General features: G+C 44.4%; 1 protein-coding gene across 1 annotated transcript in view; it reads right to left on the bottom strand.

Moving 5' to 3' along the window:
* Positions 1-1,367: 1,367 nt before the first annotated feature.
* MTMR9 (myotubularin related protein 9) overlaps positions 1,368-14,625 on the bottom strand; it is a 32,569-nt gene continuing 19,311 nt past the window's right edge. The window contains 7 exon segments of the mRNA XM_032763505.2: positions 1,368-1,799; positions 2,547-2,698; positions 4,772-4,992; positions 5,611-5,752; positions 11,028-11,189; positions 13,206-13,308; positions 13,311-13,422. Coding sequence (XP_032619396.1) covers positions 1,636-1,799; positions 2,547-2,698; positions 4,772-4,992; positions 5,611-5,752; positions 11,028-11,189; positions 13,206-13,308; positions 13,311-13,422 — 1,056 coding nt within the window. The 3' untranslated portion in view covers positions 1,368-1,635.

Below are 14,625 nucleotides of genomic sequence, written 5' to 3'. Positions count from 1 at the left end.
CAGATGCTTCTGGGTTCTGCAGCAAGCAATGCATATTACTTCCTGTAGTAAAGGCTACGACATGGCGCATAAAGCAGACTGCAGCTACTCCTTTGGTAGGGGCTGGATCTGAGATCCACCGGTTCTGATCGCCATATACGACAGTGTCTCCTGGGAATGACTTGAGGGAATTCTAGGAGCATCCTCAGCTAGTCTCCTACATCCCAACAAGAACGTGTTCAGCCAGCAGAGCCCACGTACCAGGCTCTACTCCCTTCTAGAGGTGCTAAGCCGGGGAGAGGATCCTTGTGGGTTGAAGAGACAGCCCTCCACCTCCCTTAAGGGAAAACAATTGTTCTACAGACAAACACCAAATCACTTGATTCCAAGTGGAACTGTCTAGGTAAGTTAAATAATATACAAGGTCAAGCCTCGACCATCCCTTTAAAAAGGTGGGAAAAGTGAAAAAATGTTGATGAAAGCACAGACTAACCACAGAAATGCAGGAAGTAGCCAGAGAAATCAAACTTTTTAACATGGAGAATTGGACACTGCAAGCAGTTTTTAGCAACTATACATTTTAATTGATAACACATTTCTAAGACGTTCCTGGATCACATTCAGTTCCAACTTTTGCCAAAGCAGATAAAAGGCCTAGCAGAAGAATGCAAGACAAAAATACATCTGCAGCAAAAGTGGGTGTTTTTAAAAGTACCCATGGGGATTTTTGCACCTTAGCATCACCATGAATCAGTTAAAACCTTTAAAAAAGGCCAGTGCAATCAGAGCTCCCAAAAAAGGCAGTGTGCGCTGGTTACTAGTTTAATCGCTAACGAATGCTTCTGCTAGCTATTTGCCCTGTTTGTTGGGATACGAAGAGTTTACTTGTTCATGACACACAGAGACAATGCAACTGAAAGTCAAGGCAGAGAGCCTGGCAGAACAATCCTTACAGGTTCTATACTGCATACAAACTTCTCACCTGGCTTCTGTTTCAAGTAGCCCACCAAGCCAATTCCGGTTCCTTAATTCAAACGCCACATGCTTATTTGTCAAGTGTACAGGAGGTTTCATGTAACTGCCAGAAACCGGAGGCAGTTCAAACCACTTACACATCCTCATTGCCTTTCTGGATAAAAGGAACATAGAATGCATGAAACCCAACATCAGAACCAACCAAAAATAAGCATCACTGAAAACAACACAGCTTTAACTAATCTCAAAAAAGGCACCTTAGACAAAAATGCCTTCACCGAGCTCTCAGAAAATATTTAATACTCTTACAAATGTTTAGAGGTCAAAAAAATGGTCCCCAACTTAAACTTAACACATCCATCTCCTGACTCATTCTAGTCTGTACAAACTTTGACAGAGGTAAGAGACAAAGCTTACGCTGAAACTGTACACAATTTATTAAAGACAGCAATGGTCAAGAGAGAACACTATGCTGAACAGTGCACTTCCCCTGTAAACAAAAAACAAGAGACCCATCCCAAACGGAAGAGATGTACATAGTGTAAAGTGAGGGTTTCAGCAGTGAAGGGTTGAAGAGCAATTGCACCAGAGGGTTTTGCAACACATGCACATTCTCTGTTTAGTCTTTAGTGTAAAGGTGAGTTGAAAGGAAAGACCTGGTGTCCAAACCCTTGCAAGATCTCAGGAGCTTTCCTGCATCCCATCATCTGTTTCCAGTTCTGCTAACTGCCTCCTCAGTGCATTGACTTTTGCCTGAAGTTCCTTGTTATACTCTATGATGTTGTTCATTTCTTCGTAGGCTTCATCCAAAAACTTGGAGGATCTATTCCAACGGAGAAAGACACCTACGGCCCCAAAGAGAGGGGGAAAAGTCAGAATGGACTAGTGTCACCAAGAGGAAAACTGCTAGTTAGTGAAGATTCACACAGTGCTTTACAAATGCAGAGTGCTACAGATCGACATCAGAATTCTTAAGGACTTACCTAGACAATGCTTTGAAATATAGACAATAACCAAAATAGGTTCACTACTCCTCTTTTTTTTTAAAAAAGAGTCAGTGATTAGAGAGATCTAGACTTTGGCTTTCCATGTAGCCTAGTCTGACAGGTCAATATTCGGTCTCCACCTTGGCCTGATTCCACCCACTCACTTTAGTTTAGTGCTAACGTAAATCTTCAACGGGATCAGAGATTCACATTCAGAAGTTTGTATGGATAGAGGACTGAATCATGACTCTGTAGCCTTGGGAATGCTTGGGTTGGTGGGAAGGATAAAAGGAATGGAGAGGGAGCATTCTCCTTAGAAATATGTAAGTAAGGAACAACTTAGGTTGCACTAACTGTCCAAAAAGGCTCACTCTGATGCCCTTGGGTAAGAACTTTCATAGCACCTGTAGTGCCTAAGAAGTGGTAGGAGGCAGCACCATGTCTCCTGGGCACTAGGTGTTAGAAGTCATTTGTAATAATTGATTTCAACGGGAGTTGGATCATGCCCTTAGATGTCCAGTTGCAGGCATGAAGGTAGGATGAGTGGACAATTAGGAGAATTTCTGTTATCACAAAAATACACAATACAAAAGAAGCCTGATTTACCTTCCCAAAGCTGCAGGCTCTGTGGCGCGACAGAAGGCCAGATGACGAGACTGTTGGCCTCAAACAGAGGATTCTTGAATTTGCTCAGTTCTTCAGGCTGATTCACCCAAGACCACAAGGACATAGTCTTCTGTGACAGCTTCAGTTTATACCTGGGATAGATCAATATTATTACTGAATCGTCTTGTCTTCAAAACTGCACATTCTCATTTGCGTTAATCAGGTAGTTCCCTGGGAACTAAAATATCTGCAAGTCTTCCACATGCTCTGAATGCTGAGGGACTGTGGTAACTCAGATTGTTAATAAAGAGAGATCCAAGACAGCAAAATGATACTGACAGATCATACTTGTACGCCAAGTTATTTCATTCTGCAGGGACAATTTCGTGTCATTCAAAACAAGATGGCAGAGAAGAGAGCTCATTTAGCAGTGGGGTAGAAATCAGCCATCTTCACTTATGAACAACCTGACCCCTTGAAATAGTTTGACAATCACATTTGCTCTCTTTGCTGTTTGCTACTAAAAAGGAGGGGACGGTGGGTGGGTGGGTCTGCGGATTCTGCCTCTTAATGCAATTCTTGGTATAAGTGAAAGTGAGGTTACTACTAGAACTGTGTATAGGGTCCCTCTTGTGGCAGGACACACCACAGCACATGCTATCTGACAGAGGCCATTCAACAAGCAAGAGCTTTCACAATTTACTGTCAAACAGACACAGGGAATCAAAACCTACACAGTGTGTGACCCTATCCTGGGTGGTCATATGCGCCTCTGTACCAGGACTTAGCGTAGTAAAGGGGCTTGGGACAGTTTGCATGCCAGAGGCTATATAAATTAAAGCTACTGACTACACCCTCCACTTCGCAGACTGAGGAGATGGTCCAGTGGTTCGGGCACTAGCCCAGGACTTGGGAGAGCTGGGCTCAGCTACCCGCTCTATTACAGGCTGCCTGTCAAGTCACTTAGGCCTGGATGCACAGGAGTTGCCAGGCGCTGTGATTCTCGGTGTCACAGCACCCAACTTTCAGGCTGGGAACTGTACGATCACTGGGATTCACAAAGCTAGAGATAGGTGCCTGGCTCCTATACCCTGAGTGGGGCTAGACAGGCACCTTCGACTGCAATCCACAAGAGCCAGCACTCTGAGTGATTTTTCACTGGAGCAGAGCGACTGGATCCTGGATGAGTGCTACAGAGTTGTTCTCATGCTTGTTCTTCTCTTCCAAGGAGTCCCAGGGGAGGAGTGGGAGGAGGAGAAGGGGAGGGGGCAAGACAGCAAGCGCAAGCATGAGAATGACTCTACACCCTGGGGCTTAGAGCACTCCTGTGGGAGACCCAGGATCCAGTTTCCCTACTCCAGTGATTATTTATCCACAGTGCAACAGCTTCAAAAGGGAGACTTGAGCGGGCCCCACATCAGAATTTCCTGTAGCCCAATGCTTCAAGCGCTGATGTGGGAGGTAGGATATCCTTATTCAAATCCCTTCTCTCCATCAAAGAGAGGGAGGACTTGAACCAGGCATTTCCTGCCACTGCCCAGGTTAGTATCCAAACCACTGGGCTAAAAGTTATGAGGGAAGTCCTGTTCCCCCAACTCCCACACTTGAGGGGCCAGTCCAGTAGGCAGCCTCTGAGCACATCGACCAGATGAAGCCCCCACATGTGACCAGGCTGAATGTCTGTCTTCCCCTGCTTTGGGAATTGCTCTGGAGCTTAGACAGGAAACAGGCATTTGGACTTCTAGAGCGAGGCATTAGTGCGCATGCCCAGAGGCTGATACAAAGACACCAAGGGAACTTTTAGTGCAAAAACTTAGGTGCTGAGTAAGTTTAGGGGCCTAACAGATTCAGAAGGAGTTTTGTGCTTTGCAGCGGAGTCTAAACCAGACACAGATGCTCAATTCCTTTTGTGCATGCAGGCCTTAGCCTCTCCATGTGTAAATAGGGATAACAGCCCTGGCCTGCCTCAGGGTGTTGTGAGGAAAATCTATTAACGATTGTGTGGTGCTCACATACCACAGTAATAGGGGCCAGATAAGTATCTCAGAGAGAACTTCCGTTTATCTTAAAGGAAGAAGACTGAAAGATCCTGGATGTTTTAAAAACAGCCAGGTCTTTCAAAACTAGGAGACAGCTACCGGCCACACACACTTTCAAACCAACAGAACATCTGTACCGAGGCGAGGCCTGATTTCCAGGAGCACCGAACAACTCTCCTCACCAACCTTTCACTTTCGTTGTTGCCCAGAAACGTGCCAAACTGCGAGGCATAGGCGTGTTCGAAGAGCATGATGAGGAAGTGTTCATTGAATTCAAAAGAGCAAGGGAACTGACGGAGGATCTGCCACACGCAGTCCAAGAAAAGGAAAAACACGGGGGACTCCCATTTCTGCTTGCTGTTGGAGTAGGCGGACTGAGCACAGCGCAGCTGAAATGGGTGACCAGCCTATAAGCAAGAAACAAAGAACAACAGATTACATACAGAACAAGAGGAGGGGTATGTTATAGGAAGATAAGCAAAAGATTTCTGCAAAACTATTTCTATCTGTGATACCGTGTCCCACTGCATCATGTTAACATCACATAACAAGTGCAATTAGGCTTCAAGCTAACAATAGTGAATTGCCAGTGACAAAGCCACTGCACTTTTCAGTGACACTAGAGATATGCAAGTAATGTCACATTTCATCAAATTACAAGAATATGCACCGAAGACAATTTAGCAGATTACAAAATTACTGACCATGCCTGGCTTAGAACACTGGCAGAACAGAATTATTTGTTAAATTTACAACTGCAACAGTATCCTTGACATGGGAGAGGAGCTCGGAAATCCTCACATTGAGGGAGCCCTCTCAGAGCCAACGGGGCAGGACAGCTTGTGCTTAACACTCCATTGACAGAAAGCCAATGGGAGACAGCTACACTGGTGCCCCAGGTATCAAGACATGCAACAACAGTGTTCAGCACAATAGGGTCCAACATGTTTGAGGCCTGAGGCTCGATCACAATATACACACTGAACAACAACTTGTGAGTGCCTCAATCTAGTGACATCTCTCACCTGCAGCCACTCTCTCTCAACAAGAGCCTCAAAGCCACGTATTGTCCTGCACCTTGGATCCAAGATGATCTGAGCCAATGAAGTTATCTGGAGTGTAGAATCAGTTCCTTCAGTCCCATGAACTAACACTGATGCTCCTTCCCTGAGAGAAAATTCAAGAGGGCAAGAATAGGAACACAAATATGCAAGATGCAGGTAAATCCAGTCTCTCAGTACACATCAGCACAACTGCCATGGACTTAGACAACATAAGGTGGCTTACCAACCATCAACCATTCCTTCTCTCCCACTCAAACTCACCCCTCTCAGGGTGAGGAAAAAAATATTGATACTCTTTCCAGCCCCAGAGCACAGTGTCATCTATGCTTCACATCATTTAAGGATTCAGTAGAATTTCTGGCTATGTGCTTTGGGAATCCAGAATATTTGTCACACACACAGAAGAGGTCTTCCTAGATCTATCAACTTAGAATCCACCCTATCAAATAGACAGTATCCAAAAACTGATCCCAACTCAACTAGAAAAGGGATCAGGAGGCTGAGAAGCTCAGTTAGGCGTCTACGACTCTCCTGGGAAGAACAGGCTACTTGGAAACCTCTTCCGAATCTTAACAGGGGATCATGTCTTCTTGGGTGTTTGTAGAGAGCATCGAACACTCCTGATGCTCCTTATTAGGGTATTTAGAAGCTACAGCAGTACAAAGTAGAACTACAAATGGACAGAGGTAATATGTAATAGAAGGCTTGCCCTACAAAGGCACAAGAAATATTCTGGTTGATGGCTTAGCTCTGCCTCAAGAGCCAAGCGTAATGACTATCACACACCTCTCTGTATAGATGAAGCAGAAGCCCACAAAGCAAGTGAAAAATCTAAGGAAACTATAGTGAAAGTGGAGTAATGGTTTACATCAGTGGTCCCCAAAGTGTGGGGCTCAGTCCCCTAAGGGTGGCGCAGAAAAACTTTTGGAGGGGGGCCTCCCATACAGCGAGGCCCAGACCAGACCCCACATGGGGCTGGGAGGGAGCATCACCCAGCCCCGCTCTGTCCCCAGCTGTAGCTCCATTTTGCCTCCACCCAAGCTCCAGCCCCAACCCACTTCTGGCTCAGACCCCATCTCCACTCCAGCTACAGCTCCACTCCGTCCCCTGCTCTGCCTCCAGCCCAGCTCTTCCCTCATTCCCTCTCTGTTGACTGGCCAGCTCTGTCTCTAGCCCCAGCTCCTTCTGCATCCCCAGTTCAGCCCCCAGCTCCGCCTTCAGCCCAAGCTCTTCTGCTGAGCCAACCATACAATAATGGAGGGGGACACAGACAGATTCCATTACTGGTAAGGAGGGGAGGGCCGATGATAGGAAAAGTTTAGGCACCACTGCTTTACGTACAGCTAAGATTCAATATGCTCTTCCTCCCAGCTCCCACTGACTTTTCAGAACAGCCAATCCCCCTGCATTGTTATATTTATGTTCTGATACCACACCCGGCTAAGTGCCCCTAAACATCACACCAAGCTCCTCCTTCAAATTTCCTGTGGCGTTATTTTCAATTGTCTTATTGCATCTCCCCCTCCTGAAACATGACAAGATTGGCTCACTTGTGCAAATACCCTTTTAGCATTTTTTAAAAACAAAAAAACCCAAAACTAAACGGTAGGTTGTATTTGTTCATGTGCAGAGGCCTAAATTGAGCTATAAACTGTTAGTAAATAAGAGCAATCCATCAAGCAAGCGCCAGTGCTGACACCAATTAATTGCTCTGATGCTATTACTACTTGTGTGGAGTAGAAAGCAGAGGCATAAAGATGTAGTCCATGGTAATGCTTTCATCTAGAATTAGCATAGTATATCCAAAAGGAACTTGGGTGATATAGCTATGAATAAATTAATCCTTATGTATATATTTTTTCAGTTTGCTTTACAGTAGTTCCAGACTGAGAGCAACTTCATACCATTCTCTTCCACCCTCTTCCAGTAAATGCAAAAGCGAACAAACATGTCCATGTGCTTCCTGTAGAATGACAAACAAGGACAATATCGTTCTGATCTTGCATCAATCTTGTCACAGGGATGCAAGAGAACATAAGAATGGCCATGCTGGGTCAGACCAGCGGTCCATCCAGCCCTCTGGGGCACCTAACAGGTAATGAACAAGTGACCTCTCTCCTACCGTCCATCACCACCCTTGACAAACAGAGGCTAGGGACACCATTCCTTACCCATCCTGGATAATAGCCATTAATGAACTAAACCTCCATGAATTTATCCAGTTCTCTTTTAAACCCTGTTATAGTCCCAGCCTTCACAACCTCCTCAGGCAAGGAGTTCCACAAGTTGACTGTGCGCTGTGTGAAGAACTTCCTTTTATTTGTTTTAAACCTGCTGCCCATTAGTTTCATTTGGCAACCCCTAATTCTTCTATTATGAGAACAAGTAAACAACTTTCCTTATTCACTTTCTCCACACCACTCATGATTCTATACACCTCTATCATATCCCTCCTTAGTCTCCTCTTTTCCAAGCTGAAAAATCCTAGTCCCAGGATGTAGATCCATCTCCCATCATTCCATTTAATGGGATTACACAACTTCAGTGCGTTGTCTACTCAAAAGTAGTAACTAGCTTCTGAACAGGGTTGAGAGCACAGAAATTCCAGGTTGTCCCATGCCAGCTCCATATAAACTCAATCTGCTTCTTTCATCTGCTAGGAGTTATAAATGCTCCATTGTACTCAGTGTAAAGGAGAAGTAATTGGCCTTCACCATAGTAAAGTTGGAAGCAAGTAGATGCCATGGTTTGATGTTTTTAGCACAATCCTTGTGTTTCATTGTCCAAGGCTCATAGACTCAGACCTTAAGGCCAGAAGGGACCATCATGATCATCTAGTCAGGCCTCCTGCACATCAGAGGCCACAGAACGTCACCCACCCACTCCTGTAATAGACCCGTAACCTCTGGCTGAGTTACTGAAGTTCTCAGATCTTGATTTAAAGACTTCAAGTTACAGAGAATCCCCCGTTTACTCTAGTTCAAACCAGCAAGTGAACTGTGCCCCATGCTGGAGAAAGTGATGAAAATCCCCCAGGGTCTCTGCCAATCTGACCTGGGGGAAAATTCCTTCCCAACCCCAAATATGGCCATCAGTTAGACCATGTGGTCAGACTGTTGCATCTTGCCACTTGGGAAAGAATTCTCTGTAGTAATTCAGAGCCCTCCCCATCCAGTGCCCCTTCTCTGGCCATTGAAGATATCTGCTAATAGCAATCCTGGCTGGGTCATCTGCCATTGTAGGCAACCTCATCATACCATCTCCTCAATAAAACTTATCCAGCTCAGTCTTGAAACAAGTTAGGTTTGTCGCCCCTGCTAATCCCCTTGGAAGCCTGGTCCATAGCTTCACTCTTCTGACAATTAGAAGCGTTCATCTAATTTAAAGCCTAAACTTGTTGATGACCAGTTTATATCCATTCATTCTTTACCAACATTGGCCATAACTTAAAAAAAAAAGTGCCCCATCCCTGGTGTTTATTCCTCTGATATATTTAGAGAGAGCAACCATGTCTCCCCTCATTCTCTCTTTTGCTAGGTTAAAGAAGCCAAGTTCCTTATGTCTCCTCTTGTAAGGCAGGCTCTCCATTACTCTGATCATTCCAACAGCCCTTCTCTGAACCTGTTCCAGTTTGAATTCCTTGCCGGTATATTTACTAAACCTAGCACCATCAGGTGTCAATGCCATGTCTTGATGGTTTGCTGCCATTTTCTTAACCAAACCGAATTACATTTCAGACCACAGATTTGCAAAGAGTATGTTTTTCCTGTTTGCAAAGAGGAGACGTAGATCCTCTGAGATGGGAGGAAATAGGCCCCTTCCCGTACAGCTCTGAACAGGCCACAGCTAGATTGTTACATTCATGTCTGCTCACCTAGATAAATACACCAGAGGAAATTTTGATAAAAGGAAAAAACTGATTTAAGGGGGTGAAAAATGACTCTACATATATACATGTAGCTTGATTAAGTGACAGGTTAGAGGAGTCATGATCCTTTAAACGAAAGGAGAAAAATTGCTTAGACTGATTGTCATAGACAGTTAAGGGTTAATGTCTCTTTTACCTGTAAAGGGATAAAAAGCTCAGTAAACCTGGCTGACACCTGACCAGAGGACCAACCGAGGGACAAGATACTTTCAAATCTTGATGGAGGGAAGTCTTTTGTTTGTGCTCTTTGTGTTATTGTTGTTCGCTCTTGGGACTAAGAGGGATCAGACGTCCATCCAGGCTCTCCAAATCTTTCTGAATCAGTCTCTCATGTTTCAAACTTGTAAGTAATTAGCCAGGCAAGGCGTGTTAGTCTTATGTTTGTTTTCTCAACTTGTAAATGTTTCTTTTTGCTGGAAGGATTTTACCTCTGTTTGCTGTAACTTTGAACCTAAGGCTGGGGGGGGCCCCTCTGATCTACAGGAATCTGATTACCCTGTAAAGCATTTTCCATCCTGATTTTACAGAAATAATTTACCCCTTTTCTTTCTTTAATTAAAAGCTCTCTTTTTAAGAACCTGATTAACTTTTCCTTGTGTTAAGATCCAAGGGGACTGGATCTGAATTCACCAGGGATTGGTGCGGGGAAAGGAGGGAGATGGTAAATTTCTCCTTGTTTTAAAACCCAAGGGGTTTGGATCTGTGTTCACCAGGGAATTGGTAAAGTCCCTCAAGGCAGCCCAGGAAGGGGACGAAGTTTTGGGGGAACAGAGTGCCCCAGACAATAAAATTCTGGGTGGTGGCAGTGTACCAGAGCTAAGCTAGTAATCAGGCTTAAAAGTGTCCATGCAGGTCCTCACATCTGTACCCTAAAGTTCAGAGTGGGGAAAGAAACCTTAACACTGATAGAAAGGAGTATGAAGTAAATTTGGCTTGAATATCAAAAAAGCAGAGATATGCTAAACTGTGGGAAAGACTGCAAAGGAAGTGATGGAAGCCCCATTGCTTCAGTCATTTAAAATTAGATTGAGTACTGGACTAGCTCAATGGAAAGGATATCATAGAGTAAAGAATGTGCACATGCATGGTCAAAACAGGATCAAGTTTAGCTGTCCTTAATATGTTGTCACAACAGTAGTTCGGTTGTGTAAACTCTAGTTTTATTGGCGATACAGGTTAGACTGGGTAAAACATTAGATGACTCAGGAGGCAATCTTGACTAGTTGACCTATTATCCATCCCTAATTGTTATAATTCCTCACTCATGCTTGTACTAATAAAATTTAGACCTGGCCTAAACTGCTCCTTCATGGTGGTGATAAAATGGTGTCTTACATGGAAATAAGCAAGAAAGTAGTAAATACTGTAGTAAAACACCGTAGCTGCCTCCGAAAGGAATATTTAGCAAGCAGCATCACAGAGTGTAACCAAGAACTGAGAGAGGATTTACCTGTCAATGCACTGAGCAGCCAGACAAGCCGCAGTTAGTATCTCTTTAATATGAGTCAGCCAGTTGGAGGCTTCCAGTTTACTAAGCCAGCGGTCCATGTTGTGCGATTGATCATTGCAAGCTTCCACAAGTTTGATGAGACTTTCCTGCAGAATATTATACCTTTGGGGAAAACAAAGATTATTTAGCCCATAAGCAATATTACTGAAACTATTAGACCCTGTAGATTTAAACTCTAATGCTTCAAGAGAAGATATAGTAAGAAGCATGACTTTAATAAAGTGATATTTTCTTGTTCAACAAATCTGTTCTTATTGTGAATGTGTCACAATTTAGTATCATGGGAAAATACAGGGCTTAAAATGGAGCAATTCCACTCCTTAAAAAGCATGTTCTGCTCTGAAATGTCCCGATTTGGGGGTGGGAGGGGGGCATAGCATCATCTTCCTGAATTTACCTGCACCCTGTGTGTTTTCTGTTATATCCACTGACTAAAAAAGTTTTTGCTACTTTTTATTCCAGATAACATGGCTGAATCAATACTGGGAAGAAAAAAGCTGGATTCCAGCCTGGCACATACTGCAACACACTTGCTAACCAAGTTCCAACTGCAAAATCTTTACTATGGGTGCTGCAGAAGACAGAGTAGTAAGAAAACAAGTCTTTGCTTGTAAATTGAGAAGTTGTGATCTGAGGTCATTGAGACAAATATAGAACCCCACCATCTCATTTTTACGGAGTCACTTTCAGACTACAACCACCACACTAAGACAGACAGACTATGTACACACAAAGATAAACTGAAAAAATGTTATACTTTATATTTACAAGATCTTATGACTTTCATTTGCAAGACTTAGCAAGCTGCAGTGCTCAGCATGTTTTAGGTTGAACTAAATGTTTCTCATTGATCCTCTTCCTGCTGTGATATCTTAAGGCACATTTAAAGTTACAGATCTCCTGATCATCGGACATTTAAATGTTACATGGCTTAATATCTATGGGGGGAGGGAAAGAGAGAGAGAGAATGAATATGAATGTGGTGGTGGGAAAGTAAGAGGATGGAGGCATGTGATGAAGAAGAGAGCATATCACAGTTTGATATAAAAGATTTGGTTCCAATAAATTAATAAGCAGAGAGAGCAAAATGAACCTGAATCTTTTAATTTTTGTTTAGAAAGGGGCATATAAAGTAAAATGCACCAAACACTCAAGCCTGTCTGTAAAATTAACATCAAGTTCAACTGCTCACAACAGCTGTAAAAACATGGCAGCAATTCATAAAGGTTCTCTTCACTCCCTTAGTTCTCCAAGGTCATGCCTACCCTGGGGTTTTGGTTTTTTGCTCTAATGTAGCTACAATAATGGAGATGCATTAATGCAGCGTCAAGGTTCTAAGCCAAGATTCTTAAGAGATCAGCCCTTTGCACTGTGCAGGTGGCACAAAAGAACTGGGCTATAGCCAAAACTGGCCAGCAAGGAATCTCCCTGCCATAGGAGCAGCAAAGAATCCTGTGGCACCTTATAGACTAACAGACGTTTTGGAGCATGAGATTTCGTGGGTGAATACCCACTTCGTCGTATTCACCCACGAAAGCTCATGCTCCAAAACGTCTGTTAGTCTATAGCTCTCCTCCGTGTACCGGCAGATTAGTGAAACAAATGGTTATATTTAAAATCGGGTGCCACAGGATTCTTTGCTGCTTTACAGATCCAGACTAACACGGCTACCCTCTGATACTTCCCTGCCATAGGGCAACTCCCTGCTAGTGTAAAGCTAATGCAGCCAGTTCCCGCACCAGCTATACGCCCAACATAAGCTGGGGAGGGGGTGCTGCTCTGTTATGCTATCCTCCATGGTGCATAGTACATAAGAACCCTATACCAGTGGTGTGACTCAGAGCAGCTGAAGGTCTTAAGTCTCACTGACCTTGAGAATTAGGGACCATAATTAGCTCCCTGATGACTGCCCACCCCTCCCATCTGCTGCAGGAAGCAGAGCGCAGGCACAGGTGGATCTGGCCCCTGGTGTTTCTAATCAGGGAACCAGCACTTAATGCCAGCACAGCACAGCACAGCACATCTACACTGGAGGTTAGTAGAGAGGCAGCTACACTGGTTCAAAGAAAACCCCATAAGTGGCTATGGGATCCCTGACGGCCATCTTATTTCACCTACCTCTCAACAGATTTGTGAATTCGCCTTCACTGAGGATACTGCACTTCCTGCTCAAAGCCACCTCCTTTGGCTCTGGCCTGCTGAGCAACATTCAGGAACCGGTATCAATGATGTAGCCACGCTTTCCTGCCCTCAAGGTGGCATTAATAAGCGCTGAATCTTCCTTACACCGTCTCCCATTAGTACCTGTGAGAGGCTGGCTGCTCCGCATCATTACCTAGGAGAAGAAAAACGCATCAGCTGTTAGAGCGGGGAGATCCATTAGATTGTCTAGTCGTGTTCCATCAGTGGCATATTGCAGAGACAGCAAAGAGTCCTGTGGCACCTTATAGACTAACAGACATATCGGAGCATGAGCTTTCGTGGGTGAATACCCACTTCGTCGGATGCATGTCGGGGAAATTTTCAGAGGCGGGTGTAGCAAGTGAAGGCCCGTGATAAAGGCCAGTGTGAGGCCTGAACTAAAGTAATAGTCAAGACTTTGCTAACATTAAAGCAAAGTGAAGCTGTGAGCCAGAGGCAGGCCCTGCTCACAGAAGCTGGCAAGGAAGGCTGATGCTGCAAGAAAGATACGTACCTAAAGGTACTGAACACTAGAGATCAGAACATTCACATACTTGCACATTCCACACAGATAACAAGGAACAGGCTGACCCTCCAATGACAGGGCCAAAAGGGTAATATGATGGATAGAGTTGTTTTGTTCTAACCAACATGTACAAGGTGAGAGCGGCACCTTACTACGTAGAGGGTTGTACTTGCTACATAGAGGGGTTGCACTCAATACGTCAGGAGTGATGTGTAATTGTTTGTACCTGTGTATAACAATGTATCCCTGGGGCGATGTCTTTGTCCGGCTAGGGGGCAGTGAAAGTCCCGCCACTAACTGAGCCGAGTCCATTGACCGTGGGGCAATACTCTACAGGGCATACTACGAGTAACAATCTGGAGGGAACTTATTTGTGTCCGATACGGTAATATGGGCCGACGTGCCTTCGTACCTTACTAGACTCTGCAGTCATTAGGGTTCTCTTCGAGTCTGCTGTGTCAGCTATCTGCGCAGAGCTGGGGCAGCACACAGAGGAACACATGCACGCAGCCGAGTGATACCAACAAGGAGGGAGCAGAGCACCACACCAGTAGCATCTGACAACACTTCTGACAACAGCAGGTATATATATGCAAGCAAGAATCAGGCTGGAGATAATGAGGTTAGTTCAATCAGGAGGATGATCTCTTCTAGCAGTTGAGGTGTGAACCCAAGAGAGGAGAAACTGCTTTTGTAGTTGACTAGCCATTCACAGTCTTTGTTTATCTTGAGCTGATGGGGTCAAATTTGCAGATGAACTGAGCTCAGCAGTTTCTCTTTGAAGTCTGGTCCTGACGTTTTTTTGCTGCAGGGTGGACTACCTTTAAATCT

Source organism: Chelonoidis abingdonii, chromosome 3 (assembly GCF_003597395.2).
Source record: "Chelonoidis abingdonii isolate Lonesome George chromosome 3, CheloAbing_2.0, whole genome shotgun sequence".
Lineage (NCBI taxonomy): Eukaryota > Metazoa > Chordata > Testudines > Testudinidae > Chelonoidis > Chelonoidis abingdonii.
This window is presented reverse-complemented; position numbering and strand designations above follow the sequence as displayed.